This window comes from Perca flavescens, chromosome 20 (assembly GCF_004354835.1).
Source record: "Perca flavescens isolate YP-PL-M2 chromosome 20, PFLA_1.0, whole genome shotgun sequence".
Classification (NCBI taxonomy): Eukaryota; Metazoa; Chordata; class Actinopteri; order Perciformes; family Percidae; genus Perca; species Perca flavescens.
In genome coordinates, this window is record NC_041350.1 from 4,009,863 (window position 1) to 4,031,360 (window position 21,498).

The 21,498-nt window shown below is 41.9% G+C and overlaps 1 protein-coding gene across 1 annotated transcript in view; it reads right to left on the reverse strand.

Moving 5' to 3' along the window:
* The window catches only part of arhgap5 (Rho GTPase activating protein 5), a 56,879-nt gene that overhangs the window by 4,465 nt on the left and 30,916 nt on the right, over positions 1-21,498 (reverse strand). Inside the window, exons 4-6 of the mRNA XM_028566834.1 lie at positions 9,239-9,316; positions 3,611-3,742; positions 248-353 (exon numbers count right to left, since the gene is read on the reverse strand). Coding sequence (XP_028422635.1) covers positions 248-353; positions 3,611-3,742; positions 9,239-9,316 — 316 coding nt within the window. The remainder of the gene's footprint in view (positions 1-247; positions 354-3,610; positions 3,743-9,238; positions 9,317-21,498) is intronic.

Genomic DNA, 21,498 nt, shown 5'->3' on the forward strand with positions numbered 1-21,498 from the left:
GTGTCGGCTCAATGTAGAAGCTGCATCGCTTACATCGTGCGTCAGACGGCAGTTTTTAAGTCGAATGAAGAAGCCACCTGCTGCGATGTGTTCACTGTCATCACAGGGATACGTACATTTGAACGCCGAGGCGTTAAGCTGCTGCTGCTGAAGCGTCACACTGAGAATTTAACTTTGTGTCCTGTATGTGGGCTAAGAGTCTGTGTGATCCAAGCTGTGTGTGTGTGTGTGTGTGTGTGTCTCTCACCTGTTGAGGTGTGTGATGATGTATTTGAAGACCTGGTAGTTGACAGAAGGAAACTTCTCCATGATCTCCCGCAGGACCTGAAGACGCTCAATGTAGTCCACGATTTCTGACACACACACACACACACACACACACACACACACACACACACACACACACACACACACACACACACACACACACACACACACACACACACACACACACACACACACACACACACACACACACACACACACACACACACACACACACACGGAGAGAAGAGAAGACAGAAAGTGTTTAACATTTTACACACACTCTCTCTCGGGATACGGAAATTATACTCTCTGGAAAAAACAAATGGCGAGATGCTGCCAAGAGCAACTCCCACACTCTGTACACACACACACACACAACAGGTCAGTGTCTGCAGAGTAAGGACGTAAACACTGCATTTGTGCGAGTGCTTGGGTTTAATGAAGTCACCGCAGCATGAAACAGCTGATTAAAGACTGAAATCTGTCGATGCTTTTGAATCAGCTGACCGCTGTTTTAACCTCCAATCTGTTAACCCATGTGTTGTCTTCCACGTTCACCGTGCAACTTTTTTCTGGGGGGTGAATTTCATGGCAGGGAATTCACGCGGAACCGTCGCAACTCTGCCGTCATTATGTTAAGCCCCGCCCACCGACTCTATACACGATGTGATAGGCCTGAACAGAATTTGGTTTTTCCAGCTCGCAAAGCCAACAGACAGTTGCTAGACTGAGCCTGGCTGCAAATTACATTTGCTGCTGCTAGGGTGTGTCCAGATTTCTAGGCTAATAAAATTGAATAAAACACCCAAATTCAATCAAAGTAGTGAACCGATCATTTATTTAACTTGTGAAGAGCGTTATTGGGAACCATCCACGTTATTTTGTTTTAAAATCTGGTTGAAAGAAACCCCCATTTCTGATGTAGAAACTTGTCAGATTTGACCCGAGGACAACAGGAGGGTTAAATGTGCAGCTCAATTAACAGAACTAACAGAACAGACATAGGTCTTCCACAAAGATGGGGGGGAAACACAGAAAAACAACAACAAATACACAACAGGAAACACATCCTGCGGTCTTCCTGAAGAGTAAACTGTTCCTCGACATTCCTCATTCCTCTCAAGAGAATCCATCACTTCCCCGGCGGCGAAAAGCTCGTCGGAGCTGAAACGCTCCGCGCGCCTTCAATATTTAAAGAGCAAATGTGAAACATGAGCTTTTAACTTTAGATTGTCACAACAAAGCAACTTTAACACACACACACACACACACACACACACACACACACACACACACCCCGATGGACATTCCACGAGCAGCAGGAGGCCTTTTATATATTTTTAGACACCCAGATTTATTTATTCATCCTGCACGCCATCAATCACCTTAACGCCAGCCTCTGACCCTCCAATGGCTGAAAGGGGTCAAAGGTCATTAATCCATGCTGCCGTATCTCAACATTAACTAGGAATATATGTCAGAAAGGAACACTTTAGTTTAAAATAACAACTGAATCATTTTAATCCCTGTTGTCATATATATGAAAAATAAAATGCAGATAAAAACTATTCTCAAGTGACAACTTTAAATAAAAACATGCTGAATAGATACGTTGACCGAATAAGTGAATGAATGCATGATATAAAGGGTAGCATTTGCGTTTGTAGAAAGTAGCCTGTGTAAACTATAAGTGCTGTGTCTATATTATTGTTGTGCTTGTGTGATAGAAGCTCCAGTAAAATAGGAAAACAAATTCAGAGTTTCAGAGATGGAGAAAAAATGTTGCTAATAGTTTAGCCTTCTGCTAACTTTTCTCTTTAAAGAAAACGTTGACTAGAGCGGCAAAGATGAATAAATTGGTTGTCAACTACTGAATTAATCGGCAACTATTTTGATAATCAATTAATTGGTTTGAGTAATTTTTAAGAAGAAAAAAAAAAAAGGGAAAGCTTGTGTGATGTCAGCTTGTTAAATGTGAATATGTTCTAGTTTCTTCTCTCCTCTGTGACAGGAAACTGAATATCTTTGAGTTGGGGACAAAACAAGACATTTGAGGACAATATCTTGGGCTTTTTGGGAAACATAGATCCACATTTTTCACCATTTTCTGACATTTAACAACTAATCCATTCATCCAGAAAAAAATCGACAGATTAAATCGACAATGATAGTAATCGTTAGTTGCAGCCCTAATGTTGACATTATTGTAAACTAGTAAAGTGACGACTAAATGTGACATAAATGGACCATGGCCACATCATTGATGCGGGGCACTGTGTATGAACGCACGCTGGATTATAGTTATCTGTGAGTGCAGTATTACAGAGCAGCTCCACTGATGGTGATGTCGTTATTGGACATACGACTCAGCTTCTCTTATTCTACATGTACATGATGAGACAGTCCCACACACAGACCCAAAACTAGCCCAAAATAAATGCCCTGCTAAAGTTCACGAGGTCAAACTGTCACTGAGAGATGAGAGTAGAGGAGGTGTGCTGGAGGAAGAGAAAGTGAAAGCAAGAAAGCATAAACAAGAAAAGAAATTGACAGACAAAAAGAGAAAGGGGAGTAGAGAGAGGCAGCGTTTCTTCTACAGCATATCGGACTCATTTTCCAGAGAAGAAGCAGCAGTGTGCATATTTTATTTTGGACTTTAATCTGCTGCTGTCAGCCTGGTGGTGTCGGCACTCGGTCTCAATTATATGCAAACAGGAAACACACGCACACACACACACACACACACAAAAACACACTCTTAAGAGTGTGTGATGTGACAGAAAGCTGCTTGAGTGTAAATTTAACTCTTCTGAAGCATTAAAGACAGCAGCTACAACAGACACAATGTTTAAAGTATGTGTGTGTATTCATCTTCATCTGGTTTTTCTTTATTAAAATGAACAGAACAAAGTGAACGTCTAAGTGCTTTAAAAGGTTTAAAGAGTGCTGTTTCTGCGTTATTACCTCGATGTCAGAAGTGTATTTTTATGCATTTTATTTTTTTAAACCAAATGTACAGCCTTTTCTTGTAGGAGCTGCATGAATCAGAGGGAAAACTTTTTTTGTAATCATTTGTTTTCACAGCATTAAAGACAGCAGCTGTTCTCTTTTACAAAGTTACCGCGCAAGCGCTTTAAAACCTATTTAAAAAGTGCAGTTTCTGTGTTATTGCCTCCATGTCAAAAGTGTATTTTTATATCAAATGTACAGCCTTTTTTTCTTTTGGGAGCTGCAGGAATCAGAGGGATACTTTTTGTATGATTATTTGTTCTTACTACTCAATAATTCACGTCTCAGGTGTTTTCTTAGACCTGAAGAGGTCTGTCGGTCTGTTTTTGCTTACTTGCGGCCTCCACCAGCTCTGGGTGCAGACTGTAGGGGATCAGAGGGTCGGGCAGGTCGGCGAAGAAAGCCTTCAGCGCTCCGGCTGCAGCGTTCACCGCCACATCCATCGCCACAAAGTCGATACTGTGATCTACAGAGAGACAGAGACAGAGAGAGGGAGAGAGAGAAGCATTTAAAGGTGCTGTAGGTAGGATTGTGAAGATCCAGGACTTAGTCAAAAAAATTGAACATCGACAACTTCTCAGTCCCTCCCCCCTTTCTGCTAAACCCCTAAACGGTCTCCTAAGCCCCTCCCCCCACAAGGGAGAATGAATGTGTGTGCATGAGCAGTGATTGACACTCAGTTAGACAGCCCTCCTGGACCCTGATAGGTGCATCTGAACAGGGAGCGGTGGATTTTTGCAAATCACACTACAGGCTGTAGGTGGTGCCAGGTGGATTCTTTTTTAAATGACCTGCTTCAGTTTCAGCAAATATGACAGAAAGTTAGTTTTAGAAGTCCTACCTACTGCACCTTTAAGCATTTCCTGTTATGATGTAACAGTTCGAAATCCACTTTTCAATACAGTACTGGTCTAAAGTTTGGACAATTTTTCTCAGCCAAGTGAATGGAAAAAGCGTGTCCAAACTTTTGACTGGTGATGTGCGGGTGATTCGGAAGGTTGGGAGTAGATAAGTGGATGATTGTGGATGTAATCCTCCACTTCATGTAATTCTGACCTCCAGGAGTATCCGAGTGATCGCCACAACGTTGTCACAGTGCAACGATTGACGCTGTTGTCAGGAGAAAAATATGCAGTCTGTTTATGTTAGAGCAAATACTATCTAAACTAGAAATGCAGTTTCTCAGGCTGATTATTATCACCTTCGCCATTTTTTTTCAGCCTAGTAAACTGCCTCCATCCCAAAATGTAACTTCATAGCAGTATCAAGGGTATCAACACACGGAAAATACATCAGAAGAAGCATAGTCGGGCCTGTCTTAGATCATGTTCTCCTTCTAAATTTCAAAACTCTTATTTAGAAGTTACCAGTGGATTACAAGCAGACTGATATTTTAATAAAAATCCCAAATACATTTTGTCCCACTGTCTTTAAATGGGAAGAAGCATCAACAATTACAGATTGTCTCTAATTATTTGTATAATGTTATTGATAGTGGATATAATTGTCATCTAAGGCTACATCTACACTACTGCGTTTTCATTTTTTAAACAAAAGCGATCTCCGTCCACGCAGGAGTTTCAGCTCCAGCAGCAGAACTAATCTGCGTCCATATCGACAGAGTCTGAGAACACGTATCACATGACTGCTCACACACACTGGGCACGCCGGTGTAAACAGGAAGCACATTGTCTGACGTTAATCTGCGGTTGAAAATCATGGATGTATAAATCACAGTGAAAAAACCTTGAACCCTGTTGACTGAAGAATGGAGACGTCACTGTACGGGACTCTCACATCGCCCCAAGACACACTGACAAGTCTTCATTTAACGGGGGAGAGAGAGAGAGAGAGAGAGAGAGAGAGAGAGAGACAATGCGAGTGCTTTGTTGTTGCAGCAAACATTCAGCTATTACACAAACTCCTGGGCAGTTCAGTGCTTGTGTTTTGTTATTTACCCTCATATGGTTATAAAACTTGTGGCAGCGATAACAGGGAGGTAAATGGACTGCATTTATAAAGCGCTTCTCTAGTCTTAACAACTACATAAAGTGCTTTCACATCGTACAGGAACCATTCACACGTCCGTACGCTGTGGCTGAGGCTGCCGTACAAGGCGCCAGCCTGCATATCAGATAAACACTCACACAACGATGGCGCGGAGCAATTCGGCCTTCAGTGTCTTGGCCAAGGACACTTCGACATGGGACTGCAGGGATCACACGGCTTCAAAACCATAGCTCCAAACTAGGGATGCACCGAATCCAGGATTTGGCTTCGATTCGGCCAAATATTGGGCTTTTTGACGAGGAAGCCTACGCTTGCCCTACGGCGCCGTTGATTACTGGAAGGTGTTTACGTAGGTGGAGCGTTTAATGCAGTAGGAAGAAAGAAAATGGAAATGGAACTGGTGAGCAGAAAAAGTGTTGTTTGGCAGTACTTTCAGTCAAAAGAAGGCCATTCAAGTCCAGCTACATGTTCAATCTACAATGCTGATTGGTCTGGTGGTGGCGAGGACCCTAAACTATACACAACATGGCTTCTGTTACAACATTTGGTCTGAAACACAAGAATACGAGTTGTGCATGAAGGAATCTACAGACAGCAGCCAAAATGCAGCAACTTCAGGTACGGCAAAGGAACGACAGTCACAGCTAAAAACTGGGAGTCAGATTCGGTATTCGGTTTCGGATTCGGCAGAATGTTAACCAGTGGATTCGATATTCGGCCGAACCCCAAAAATCTGGATTCGCTGCATCCCTACTCCAAACACGCTGACAAGTCTGATCGCCGGTTACATGAATGGCCACCGCAGTGTGATGTTGAGTTGCTTATTTTTTTTCAAAAGCTGACAAGCCCCGTTCAAAATGACGGGAATGAGCTGCGTTTCTGCCGGAGCGTCAGACGTCTCCACGTAGCCTTCTTCCTGTCGACAGAGGAGAAAAACTCCAGCTCCATCGCTTCCCTTTGAGCTTCGGTTTCTATTTGGAAAAGTTGTAGCCAGCAGGAGGTCGGGTCATCTCTTCAGCTCTCTCATTTACTCAAGAGTAAAAAGAATTATATATATATATATATATATATATATATATATATATATATATATATATATATATATATATAGAGATAGAGATAGAGACACGGATATAAAAAGGAAATATACTTCCTGTTTAGACACACTGTAACTGTATCCAAGTGATGACAGGGAGGAGGAAAGGGAGCGAGGAGGACAGAGCCCTGAGGCCACACTGAGGCAGCTTTCACACTGAATCGGAGAGACTGCTCTCACACACACACGCACATGCACACGCACACACAAAATACTCAAGGAAATAAAAGGATAGGAGGGGAGGCAGTGAGGAGAGCTATTAAACGCACAAGAGAATAAAAAGGAGGACAGAGAAGGAAGGAAAGGACAGAGGGCAGAGATATTAAAAGGACAGAGGGACAAACGAGAAAGAAGGGATAAGAAGAAGAGGATAGAGGAGACGCTTAGTGTATTAATAAACAACCAACAGAATGCTGCTTCAGCCCGAAATGTTAATGAAGCGGGGCCACAGTGACCTCTGAATCCTCCAAAGGATGGCCCTCACAGCTGAGCTGCTCCCCAAGCAAATTCATTTGAATCTTATTTCCCTTAATAATAGATCCAGCTTATATGCTGGAAGTAGCCAGTAGCCGGCAGCCCCCCACCCCCTCTAACTGACAGAGGAGCTAATTGCCTGGAATGGTCCTTTTTACACACAGATGTGATCGGGGCAACCCGCAGGACTTCATCTACAGTAAACAGAATTATAAAAGTCCACTCTATTTAAGATTTTTGAGGACGGCAGGTTTACATGAGTACTCTGAAGTACTCTGCAACTCTTACCTCTGACAGTTACAGCTGTATACGATTTTATTCTCTGGGGCGATTTATTTAAAGATTGCCATTTGGTGACATTTATTTATCTACATTTTAAGAGCCACAGGAAGCCGAAAAACACACTAAATGGCTGAATGGGCAGCATTTACAGGCATTTCACAGAGTCCCATTTACAACAGATGTAGGATATTTTCTACTTCTATAGTGCGGTGAAGGGAATGGTGTTGGGGGTTCAAAACTAGAACCCTACCAAGAAAGGAGGCCGATATCAATACAAATATTTTGTGATTTTAAAAAACAACAACATGAATGTCGGGCCGAGGCACTTTGGCTTGTGGCCTTCATCAAAGTCATCATACAACACATTACAAATAGCATTTACATACATTTTTCTCATATTTATATACATATTCTTGACTGATGAAGGCCACAAAACAAAACATGTTGGTCCCACATCAAACTTGCTCTTTATATATTACAAGTGTTACATGGCAGATTCACTTCATGTTTTACCAACAAACCACATACTGCGATATATTTTCCGTGGCGATACTGTATTATATAAACCGCATATGAGAGTTTAACTTTTTGGTACTAGAATAATAAAACAAGTTGCTTTTTCAGTACCCCTCCTTGGTGCAGTTGAGTTTTTGAGAAATGTATCATTTTAGACGGGGACATTTAGGGACATCATTCGAAGTTGGAAAAGCAGTGATAAAATGCAAAATATTGCAGAATATTGCCATCTGTTTAGGATCGCAATAACATCATATCGTGAAATAAGTATTGTGACCGTCCTACTCTATCTGTAAAGTGCCCTGAGTTAACTTCGGTTATGATCTGACACTATAACTAAAAATTGAACTGATTGAATATTGTATCGAGGAGCGAGGAGCCTCTGGTGATTCCCACCCCCTAGTGTATAATTCCTTTAGGATACCTTCTAATATCTAAAACGTGCCATGGTTATGTAAAGGTCAGTGGTTTCTCACTTTGAGGAGAACTCTTAACCCGTGTGTAGTCCTCGGCTCGTTTTAAAAGTGTCTACATCAAAAAGACGGTTTCTTTCAACTAAATTGCCCAAAAATAAAATGGATAGTTCCATACACGAAACAGGCTGTAATTATGCATCGACATAAGTTCCCCTGATTTTAACTATTAGCTAAAGCAATTCATAATATCAGGAGTTTGTAACAAAAAAATTTGGCATAATTTATACAAATTACATTTATTGACCATATACTCACTTAAAAATAAGTGTAAAGCTAGCGGTGATGAGTTGGAATGAAGTTGGCCAAGAAGATGTAACACAGAATTGGGTGATAATTTATAGGTTATGCTTTATAGAATGCGGCCCTTTGCTGCATGTCATTCCCCCTCGCTCACCCCTTTCATGTCTTCAGCTGTCCTATATAAATAAAGGCCTAAAATGCCCAAAAGATTAATAAAAAAAAAAAAAAAAAAAAAAGCAGACCGGGATGGAAAGACAACACAAGGGTTAAGGTTTAGGTTATTTTACAAGCTAACTGAGAAGTGTATTTATTTGCACAGTGATGACACAAATAGATCAACTATAATAGAGAAAATAGGAAAAATAATGCAATCAATAATCAACGTGAGACTCTCAGTCCGGTCTTCATATTTATATATTACAGCGCCTGGCTGTAAAATGAGTGACGCCGGTGATTTCTGCCTACGGTGACTTTATTTATTCTAACAGCCACTTTGGCAACTCACCAGCCCGCCGTGAGCAGGTTCCACTCCGCTCCGCACCGCGGGGGCATGTGTTTCTCTTTAAGCCCTTTTTTTTTCTCTCTGCGGGTTGAATTTATTGCACACATCACACGAGCGCTACTCGATTGGTAACATGCTTTTCCGAGGGAACCCCTGAGTTCTTAAACCCTTTTATGGGACGATAATTTAGAATTGGGACCGGTGGGAATAACGAGAACCATCCACAGCGGCTGCGCTTTGAAACTCTGGTTACACGTGTGCTCCTTTCTTCGGGTTTCTAGGTGGCTGAAGACGTATTTATGAGGGTCTGCATGTGTCTGTACAGGTGTGTGTGTGTGTGTGTGTGTGTGTGTGTGTGTCTTTTACCTTGATCAAACTGTTTCTGGATGTTGTCCTGGTCCGTCTTGTTCCCACTGACGCGATACACACCTTCTGTCGTCAGACCTGCACACACGCAAACATCAGACACCTTCAGTAACTTCATTCATGTGGAATTTACAAAGCATTCCATTTATTTATTTTTTTCTTCCAAATGTGCTGAATTTAAACAGATGGACCAACAGGAGCAGAGCAACAGGTTTCACTTAATGTGGTTTTCGGTAACCGCATGCTGAGATTGTTTTCGGATTAAGGCTGAAAGCTTTCACGCCATCAATTCCAGAAACCTCTCATTACTTTCTCTTTCTAGGCTTTGACAGCCTCTGAAGCAGTGCTCACTGCTTTTTGTGACTAATTTAGGCTTTTTATTCTCCTTCATTAAATTCTTGCAAATGTTTGCTTTTCTGTGCACGTGCAACCTGTGAAAGGATGATTAAAAGTTAATTTCTAATCTCGGTGCTGCTTTGTGTTTTGTTGCGGATGTTTTTGCTTCTGTGCTGTGTTGTATTTCTTTCTTCCTTCCTACATTCCTTCCTTCCTGTTTACTTGCTTCCTTCCTCTACGGCTTCTGTCCTTCCTTTTTTCCTCCTTTCCTTCCTTCCGTTTGCGGTTTATTATGAGGGTATTGGACCAGGCCACTAACTGATCAATGTGCAGCAGAGGTGAAAACATGAATAGAAAAGGCTTTCCTTTTTAAGGCTTCGGCATTAGGTCGAGTTATTGATTATTTTTGTATACTGGCCTTTTTTTAGACAAACAGCACAGTTGCCAGGCACCGACACATCGACATCACAATCATTGAATAGTAGATAAGAGCAGAGAGCAAATCATAACGTTGCTATAAATAATGAGCTCGTAATGATCCACGAGAAGTAACGCATACAACGGGAAACGAAGGGAAAAGAAAGAGAAAGTAGATAAGAGAGGGAGGAAAGATGGAGCAGGCAAAGCAGCCGTCATTGTCATGCAAATGAAGATATCTTTTAATGCACAGATCATTTCACAAGCTTAGTATTCAAGTCGTCTATCCATCTCTTGGACGGCTTTTAAACATTTCAAGCCATGGACTTGCCAATGCATTTGATCAAGATCGGTCTCTCTCAGTGTGACGTGCATGGCGTATGATCTAATCCTAAACACAGCAGAGGGTTGCCTCGACAACGTTGCAGTTTCTCACGCATGTGTGGTCCCATTTAGTCATAATTCATCAAAAAGATGTGAAACTATGCAAGCCACTACTTCTTTATAAAGGAAATGTTTGTTTTCAGCCTTTTTAGGCCTTCATTTCCACAGGACAGATGAAGACATGAAAGGGGAGAGAGGGGGAATAACATGCAGCAAAGGGCCGCAGGAAGGGAGTCGAACCCGCGGCCACTGCGTCGAGGAGTAAACCTCTACATATGTGCGCCTGCTCTACTCTCTCTCTCTCGACGATGGGGGCTTAAAAACACCTTTGAACGTCCGTTACATTCAAGCTGTTGCCAAATGAGTTGCTACAAAGTTAATTAAGACTATCAACTCCACACAACTCGCTCTGGATCTCTCAGTAGGACTATGTTCAGAAGATCGTGGCGTTCGGCGACTTTCCCGCGCAGAAACTCGAGTGAAGATAATGACCTCTTCTGAAGAGTCCATCATGAAAGTCACCTCCGTGTCCTCCTTGGCTACTAGCAACTGTATGGAGGAGGAGGGGGGCTCGATCACAGAAGGCTTGTATCATGTCGAGGCGCCGACAGTTTTGTTGTCATTACTTAGAATTCTTAAAATCGTGAATTGAAGGTGAGGCAAGATTATTGTTACGTCCCTAATTAATATCCACATAAAGCTGTATGGCAACAGTTGTCAAGAGCAACAACTATTACAACAGACCCAGTAAACTGAATAAACCATTTAGTCATTTTGTGTTGGGAGCTTTCAGCTGGACTGAGAGCCGCATTTGTTAGTGTCTCCGATTATATGTATCGCAGCCAGCTGGCACCTGACAGCTGATCTCAGACCAGCACATATGGAGACAGAGTGTGTTAATTAGGGGCTATAATATGGCTGCATGGATGAACACACACACACACACACACACACACACACACACACACACATTGTAGTTCTGCTCTGTCGCTGCTGCAAGGTCATCCACACTGCAGTATACATGCCAGTGTGTGTGTGTGTGTGTGTGTGTGTGTGTGTGTGTGTGTGTGTGTGTGTGTGTGTGTGTGTGTGTGTGTGCAGACGTTAAGCAGAAGCAGTTTTATGTAAATTCAGCTTTAATGGATTCAAGTTAATCGTGTCGAGCGTGAGCCAGTGTGGGAGAGTGTGTGTGTGTTCGTTGGTATCTGGGTGTTTATCTATATTTTTGTCTTTAACGCGCATTTTTGAACGTGTGTGTGTGTGTGTGTGTGTGTGTGTGTGTGTGTGTGTGTGTTGACTCAGGTGTGTGACAGAGCACACCAGTTTAGCTCTTATGTTAACAGAAATCTGAGGAAAGCAGCGTTTCTGTTAGATGGTTGTGTGTGTGTGTGTGTGTGTGTGTGTGTGTGTGTGTGTGTGTGTGTGTGTGTGTGTAGTGTTTCAGTGGTTGGAAAGAAAGCTTTAAATACATGCTGTTGTTGCACATTCCACATGTTTAGATTACTATGAGGGCTGCAACTAATGATTATTTAAATGTTCGATTAATCTGTGGAGTATTTTCGGGATAGTTTGGTCTCTAAAATGTCAGAAAATGGTTAAAAAAAAATTAAAATGTGGATCAGTGTTTCCCAAAGCCCAAGATGACGTCCTCAAACGTCTTATTTTGTCCCCATCTCAAAAGATATTCAGTTAACTGTCACAGAGGAGAGAAGAAACTAGAACGTATTCACATTTAACAAGCTGACATCAGAGAAGTTTGACCTTTTCCCATAAAAAAAAATTACTCAAATCGATTATCAAAATAATTGGCGACTATTTCAACAGCAGACAACTTATCATTGCAGTTGTAATTGCTTCATTTGTGAGGACTGACTTGCTTGTTGTTTCTTCACATGTTAACTTGGCAGAAACACGTCTCACAGCAACATGAACATTGAGACGTCGACCACAAAAGCATCCGGCGAGAAGCGGATTTTCTGAAGTGGAACTTTTAATGGATGGGATCACAAAATAGGCTGAAAATGATATGATTTTTTTTTCTAAAGTATTTAAAAAAAAAAGGTTCTAGACCGGAGTCAGCCCTATGTTTCCACAGCCCAATGGTCCCACAGTCCTATGTTCCCTCATTTCTAAGATTTTTCTTAAAATTAGGCCCTATGTTCCCACATTTCTAGGACATTTTCAAAATTAGGTCTTGTGTTAGGGCTGTGGGAACATAGGCACACTCCCCTTAGACCACAATTTCTATTCATACTAACACACAAACATGTTTAAAACAATCAATACAACGTATCAGTCGGCACACTTTATACCTTCACAGTCTTTTCACCAGAATAGTCTTTCATTTTGTACATCCTGAAGACAATAGAAAGGTCAGTAACCTTCTAATATTGGATAGTCAGTGAGGCAATATGTTCTGTACCTGTATGTATCAGACACTGAGGGTCAATGTCAAATGAAATACACTGCAGCGGTCTGTTAGTATTGGCTCGTGCTTGAATGTGTTTTCTGTGTGCGACAAACCGAGTTGGCTTCGATCTGTGAAAGTGTAATATGATCTAATCGTGTGACCTATTCCAAAGCATTAGGTGAAAAAAAATTAAAAATCTTGGTTAAATATATACAGGATGTTTTAGAATTATTCTCATGAAAACAGCCCATTTCCAGTGGTGATGTCATGCTGATAGAGTGGTCACAAATGTATATCTCTACCTGTTCTATAAAATCAAATCCTTGTTGTTTGAATGTAAAACTCAGCCCCTCACTGACACGTTTCAATAGAAAATACATCCCATAAAGGAAGGGATGTTCTTTTTACTGAAAAAGCATTCATCTCATCTATAAAAAAAATCAGCCAATAACAATGAGTAAACAAACCACTTATGTTATATACAGTTATTTTTCATCCTATTCCCTGCAGTGTTGAACAGTTACGTCAAACAGGCGGCTCATTTTTACTATTCTTCCACGTGCCCTGAATGCAGCATCACTCATTCAACTCTGACCTTAAAATGACCTGTCCAACGCCCCGCAAGAAAATGTCACCACCCTGTACATCTCTGTGGGCTTGTGAGGACATTTGAATCTCAACAGGATGCAACATACACACACACAGCAGACCTGAGGGGAAGGAAGCTAACAGTGGAGCTCATGTTTGCATGTTGAGATCGGATAAGACCTGTCCTGCTGCGATATGATCTAATATCCTGATACACACACACACACACACACACACACACACACACACACACACACACACACACACACACACACACATTATCTCGATCTCAAAGAGATTTCACTTTGGCTCTCCCTCTACCTGTCTGTCGGTCTCTCCCTCTGTCTGTCTGTCGGTCTCTCCCTCTGTCTGTCTGTCGGTCTCTCCCTCTCTCTGTCTGTCGGTCTCTCCCTCTGTCTGTCTGTCACTCTGCCCATTGAGCACCGTTATTTTATTGTTTTATTGCCGTGACAACCATCTGCTTTGGGAGGGGACAGGAAGCCAGTTCAATAAGCGAAAGTCAATCATCGTCTATTTTTAACTCTTATTTCAGCCGCCACTGTGTTATTCTCTTTCATCCCCGTTTGAAAGTCAACGCTGATACACAACTCCTCATTCCAAGACCTGTTTTATCAAGCAGAATTTAAATCTAGCTGAAAGTAAAAGCTTTTCAAAATTTACAAAATAAAGGATAATTTTGGCTATTTTAACACATGGTGTAATGGGGAATCTAAATGTATTTCCCAGTCTCGTAAAATCAATAACAACATTTACCGTCAGCAGCGAAAAACCAGATTAAATGTTCCAAAAACTAAATTTATGTGTTCAATAATGGAACAAAAACAAGTCGGACTGATATCTAGTCTATAAAAAATAAATAACTCCAACATTGTTCAACGCATACAGACAGATTGTTGTGATAACTTGGGACTTGCCCTGAGGAAAAGATCCAAACACACGCTCCATAAAAACGTTTAACAGTCGCCGCTTTTGTTCAGGGATTCATTCAGGGGGATTTGAAAAGTGAAAGCAGAGCTGTGCTGCTTTCTGTCAAACCAGTCTCGGCATTACCTTGCATGGTGACCTTTGACCTGAGCAGTTAGATAATGACTCGTCACACTGAGGTGTTTACATGTCCTTATAAATAGACAAACTGCGGCACAAACTGTTAACCGCGTTGTTCCCATTAAGATAATGAGTGTCAGGTGTTGACATTACAAGGCTGGACAGCGCTGAGATAATCAGGCCTAGTCCACACATACATGGGTAGTACTTTTAAAAACAGGGGTTTTCCTTTGTTCGTTCGTCTACACATGCAGTGTTTGGAGAAAAAAAATCCCTGTCAATGGAACGTCATTTCTCAAAGTCTTCACCCTGGGCCGAGTTTTTCAAAAGCTCCGTTTACAGTGACCTAAAACACTGTTTGTGTGTGGACCCAAGCACGTAAAAAAAGCTACATTTAAAAAAAACAAAAAACAAATACCTGTGTGGACTAGCCTGGATATCCAGCCCCAAATCCGAAAGACTAAGGGGGTGGCACCAAGCATGCATTTGAAAATGTCACTGCACGCAATTGGAGAACACTACGACCAATCACTGAAATACACGGGGTGACGTTTCCAGAGCGTACCCATACGCTTAGCTACCAGAGGAGCTAAATGATTCCTTATTTACCATGAAAACACACACACACACACACACACACACACACACACACACACACACACACACACACACACACACACACACACACACACACACACACACACACACACACACACACACACACACACACACACACACACACACACACACAAGGGGTTTTAACATCTGAGACTTCTTGAAAAGGGCTTTAGTTTGACTTGCTTATTTTCTCTTAATTCCTGGATGGGATCATGATTATGTTATTTGATTCCATAGACACTCAACCACTGAGCCAAGATGTCCCAACATTGCTGTTTGACATAACTTCAGACTACACCACGTACATAAACAAAAGGTCTGTCCTCAGGCATTTATCAGTTTCAGACTCTGGAAACGTGGGAAAAACAGTAAAATTCCCTAAAACTACTCTCTTAAACCAAATCACACAAGTTTAGGCTATTTTATGTGATCTTTTGGTAACTAATGTAATATTTTTTTTTGCCCTTCCATTCACAGAGCCTCCCCGCATCCCACTTAGAAAACCTCTGCACTAGAGCACCAAATGTGGATTAATCCACCGCGGAAAATAGTCCCCAAGAAATGTCTTCCTGTTTGTATGATGAAAACTACAGTGAACAACTGTTTTGCGAAGTTATATATTAAATTTTTACTGGCCCCTATACAGATTGTTTTTTTAATTAGTGGTCATCAAATAATAATTCTGAATGAAAACGTTCCTTTGAAAATGATCAACTTTTATCTGCCATGGACTCAAACTAATCCAATTGCGTGCAGTGATATTTTCAAAAGCATGCTTGGTGCCGCCCCTCTAGTTGGGCCATTTTCATTACTTATAGCCAGACCCTTAATCTTTCAGATTTGTGTCTGGATTACCAGGCTAAAACATTGTAGTTGTTTCATCGACATGATCTACTGCCACCCGAAGATAACTCCTTCTTCCAGGATGCTTGAAACTCTTTCGCTTTAGCTCGTACGCAGCCATCATCATCTTCTTCTTCAAGACAGACGCCAGTCACGCGTCACTAGCGGCAACTCGATTCTTTGATTGGCTAATGGCACATTCAAATCAAATCACTCAACGAGCGTTCTTGGATGTGGGCCATGAACAATAACATCGTTTACGACACGATGATTATTGGAAAAAATGATTGAAATTGCCTGTTTGGGCAAGCATATGACAACAGTCTGTTTTTGTTTGTTACTAGTGGGTTAGTTTGTTTATCCTGAACCCACAGAAACAGAGTAAACAGGATCTGCTGGCTTCCACTTCATATCAGCAGATCCCAGCCTGCATGTTCCATATGCTCACATGCAGGTCTTATCCTGCGCTCATTATAAATGTGGTCTGACATGCTAACATGTACTGACTCCTATAAGGAAGATGAATGTGCAGGTTAAAGTGTTTGCTTTTCCCAGAGGAGGCCAAAACGCAGCTTTTCCCACAATCCTCAGGCTGAGAAATGAGCTGAGCTTTCAGGTCTGGAAGTCATTCTGCTGCCAATACTTTCCTCCAGAGTGTGTGTGTGTGTACAGGTTTATGGGTATGGAACTAATGACCTAAGGTGAGCACTTTCTTTGTGTGCTGCTTTACACACACACACACACACACACACACACACACACACACACACACACACACACACACACACACACACACACACACACACACACACACACACACACACACACACACACACACACACACACACACACACACACACACACACACACACACACACACAGTCTGGTGGAGTCATCAGTTTCTCCGTTAGTGTGTTAATTTAATGACTGGCCCTCCGCACAACCATGGGTCAATATAAATCAATACAAAGGCTGCAAGGACGGTGTGTGTGTGTGTGTGTGAGTATGATTTAATATCTGGGTACCTTGGGTAACAAGATCCATACCCAAAAAAAAAAAAAAAAAACACACACTACAGGCCCACAGCTGCAGTCTGCTTTCAGGCTGAGATCTTTACATTCTGAAGGCCACCGCATCATAATTTCATCCAATTTACCCTTTCTGTTCATGTCCGATTCTCCACACGGCTCTCAGAGGCTGACAGCACGTTCTCTGCAGTTGTGTCGTCTCAATTAAAACTCAACAAAAAAAACTGAAATAGGTCTGGTAAAGCTACAGACGGAAGTTTTAGCAGAGTACAAGTCAAACACTAAGACCATAAGGTAACCAGCGGAAATATCAAGCGACCCCTCAGGACACCAGAGTGAAAGAGGAACTCGCCTGCATGTTTACTAGCCGTGAGGAGAACTTTGGAGTACTACCCAGCGTGTAAAAACACTCGTATAATGTTCTCTGGATCTCTGGAGAAGCTCTGTCAAGTCATCAGTGTTATCTTGGCGCTGAGACAACTCTTTTTTTTTTTTTTTATGAAAACCCCTGCGTTAAAAATTGGGAGCAAGGAGTTTAAAAGGACATTAGCATTTACCAGATATAGGGGAGGGAAAAAGTGAAGCTATCAGGTTGCATTCTGGGAATTGTAGGATCCAGCATTGCTGAAGCTTGACCCATTACTAGGGTTTAAAAGTCTGGATCTCTCTGCCTCTGCTGCATCGATTTTGGCCCTTCCTTTTTAATAAGTCTCTTCTGACTTCATGGAAGTCCAATACTAAATCCCTGGAGTGCCCCTAACATGCGTCATGTGTGTGATGTCACCTTTTATTTACATTTAATAGTACGCCTCACAGACAATTTGTATTATTCTCAGGCGTTTGTTACCCCCTTGTCTTTAAAAAACAAACAAAACTTTATTTTTTTAATATAAAACTACCAACACTGAACTACACACACTGACTAACCTGAGCTGTTGTGCATGCGGTGTGTGTGTTGACAGTAGGATAGATGTCCAGCTTTCAGGAAGTGACAGGAGCCGCCGACAACACCCACCCACACCCACTAATTTCTAATGCAACAGAGACAGATGAGCCAGCATTATAAATAGAGCCATCAAGCTGCAGCTACCTAGCTACTGCTCTATACACACACACACACACACACACACACTCTATTTGCTTTGTCTGTTCAGCCAGACACAAGTAACAAGTTGTTCTCCCTTCTGCAAAATGTTAACAGCCAACTCAAATATTATGCATTAAAAGATGGAAGACATTTGAGTATACTCTGTTTCGAAAAGTGATTTGAATGTTTAAAATGTGCTGCTTTGTATTGAAAGTGGAGATTTAACCTTTTACATATTGACGGGCCAAGTGAGGAGATAATGATGACCTGGAGACGATGGAGGTAGAGTAAAGAGAAAGGGAGGAGTCAGAGAGAATAAGGGGAGAAAGATGAGAGGAGGGAATAACAAAGATAGATGAAAAGAAAGAAAAGATGAAAAGAAAGGATTACAAAGGAGAGGAGAGGCGAGAGGAGAGAGTCAGCACCTCGTGTTGTACAACATGGCCGACTAAACGCCCTCCTGAGACCTTCATCAAAGCCTCTGCATCATCAGAAACACAAATACCGCTGAGAGAGAAAGAGTGTGTGTGTGTGTGTGTGTGTGTGTGTGTGTGTGTGTGTGTGTGTGTGTGTGTGTGTGTGTGTGTGTACAGAGTGTGAGTGCGTGTGTGTGTTTACGGAGTGAGGGTGTGTGTGTGTGTTTGTGTGTGTACAGAGAGTGAGAGCATGTGTGTGTTTGTGTGTGTACAAAGTGTGAGTGTACGGAGTGAGTGAGTGTGTGTGTGTACAGAGTGCGTGTTTGTGTGTGTGTACAGAGAGTGTGTGTGTGTGTACAGAGTGTGAGTGCGTGTGTGTGTTTGTGAGTGTATGGAGTGTGTGTGTGTGTGTGTGTGTGTGTGTGTGTGTAGCCTGCAGCAAGGTGCTCGGTGAGGTCAGTGCCAGGGTGACAGACTGACATGTCTGTAACAGCAGGACTTCAAAAAAACACTTCTTCTATTTACAGCTACTATCCAGCTGTTAAAGGACTAGTCCACTTTTCTCACTTGGTTTATTACAACAAGAGTACAATATCTCGCTTTTTTATCGTCGTCACAATATCAACCGGGCGCTAGGGCTGATTCAATCGCTTTCAAATCGAAATCGTGATTTGAAAGAATGCGATTAGTGAATCGTGAATTAGTCCAATGTTAAATATTTAGGTTAACGTTCATAAGATAATGCTGGCAATAATGTTACATATCACAGATTGTTTACAGATACGTTAGAAACTGTACAGAAACTCGATTTTACATCATCGTAGGAGGTGCAATATGTAGCTAAAAAAATAATAACCGCAAATCAAATCGTAAATGCAATATCTGGCGGGAAAATTGCAAATTGTTCAGCCCTAACTGGCGCAATAAACACGCAACATATCAAGAAAGACACTAAAGAGATTTCTTGTGTTGGTTGAAAGAAATATCAGTAGAAAAATGCACTTTATGATGCTGAATTCTTGTTTTAGTGGTGCCTGTAATATTTAATTCAATGTTCAATTTGTTTAATAAAGAAATGTTGGAAATTATTTCCTTTTATTTGTTTTAAATACAACAACCAATTTGTTATATTTAAGCAGAATACTGAAAGCAGCAGAAATGCACAACCGAGTACACTTTCATATACGTTTATTTATTGCAGTACAGTAGCATCGTTATCACGATATTCAACAACGGTATCGCATATTTTCCTCCTGTAGTGCAGCCCCAATTCTGAGCCTCTTTATTTGCCAAGCCTGACTGTTTACAAACCTGTATTTTCCCCTCAGTCTCATTTCGACCTGGAAGTAGTCCATCGCTGTGCCTAAAAAGCTGACAATCACATTTTTGTACATGCAAACCGATTATGGATGTTTCTGTGGTTATGTAAGGGCATAATCCCAACCCGATAAGAAACGATGCCAGCTGTAGCCACCAGCCATACACATTGTTTATCTCTGACAAATACACAACAAAAGCACACGGGACAAAAGCAGGAAACACTCACCAGAAAATCTGTAAATGAGCAGAAAACTCCTCCAGCTGCACGGAGGCCAAAAAAACTAAAAAAGAATAAACCGGAATCTCACCGCCTGCTGATCTCATTGGGACCAAACTTGGATCATTCCAAGTATTCAAAATGACACTCTGCAGCCACAGCTCGAAACAGGGGGGACATTTCACTCCTGATTGGCTCAGACGGAGATGACAATAGCAGTGAGCCGGGACATTTTCACTGCTGCCTTGTTAACCGCGGGAAACGGAGCGAAAGGCTGTCACAGTTTATTTTTTTTTATATATAACTCTATTTCAGATGAATGTCAAAAAAGATTCAGTTTGTGTCAAAATTTTCAGTCCTGAAAAACCTTTTGACTTTTTTTTAGAAACGGGCCGGACTGAACACGGCCAAAGCCTCTCCATCCCCCAGTAGGGGTTGGGTACCAAAACGCCCAGTATCTACTGTGCCGGACCGAATTGCAACACGGATTTTTGGTGCCACTTATTGTCTGCGCTTCTCTCTGATGCTCCGAAACGGACGTTAGAGGCAACAGGAGCATCACTGCACGGGGCGCTAGTTTATCCGTTGGACTGGGGTGGAGATGGAAACCTTAGAGATAAATATCTCAAACCTGGGCTAATAAAACTATTTTATAGATAGATAGATAGATAGATAGATAGATAGATAGATAGATAGATAGATAGATAGATAGATAGATAGATAGATAGATAGATAGATAGATAGCACTAGAGCTTAGTGAGAAAATGAATGCTTTTTGTAACTCTTTAAGATTCTCTCAGCCAAGATTTCCCGTTTATTTTTTGCTGTCCTTGGTAAAATGACCAATAATGTAAATCCAAGATGTCCCAATTAAATAGAAAGGATAGAGTTGGCGGAGGGAAGGACACTCTGATTTGTCTTACGCTCCCCTTCACAACGCATTATCTTCTTGTTGCTCACACTGACGCTCATGAAAGCAAACGTGGTCACTTTCTCTGGTCGCTTGCTTGATATTCACTTCGCTGCTCGCCGGCTGCTTGGTTTTCAGCACGCTCACATGTTCGCTGGCGGCATCGTGGCAGAAAACATGCCAGAGAGAGATAATAAAAAAAGAGACGGGGAAGGGCAACATAAGGGCTTTTCAAGGCAAACTAATGGACGACTGGACTGCTCAAACACAGCCACAGGACACACACTCCCTGTCACACACGCACACACAAGCCCCATTAGACCAGATGACTGCCTTGGAGCCAGGTGGCATCACACTAGCCTCCATCTCACCCTTTTCCCTCTTTCTCTATGCACAGCCTGCCCCCAAGACACACATGCACCGTTTCCAGCATGCTAGTTCATCTTAACACACACACACACACACACACACACACACACACAAGCCGATGTAGCCGCCGGCCCGGCTCAAACTGGCCTCGTCTGTCCCGCCTTAATACTCTGCTGCACAAACGCACGCTCGGGGCCATAACCAAACGCCCTAATCTAATCCTCCCATTGGTCCTCACCCTTTAAGTAAAGA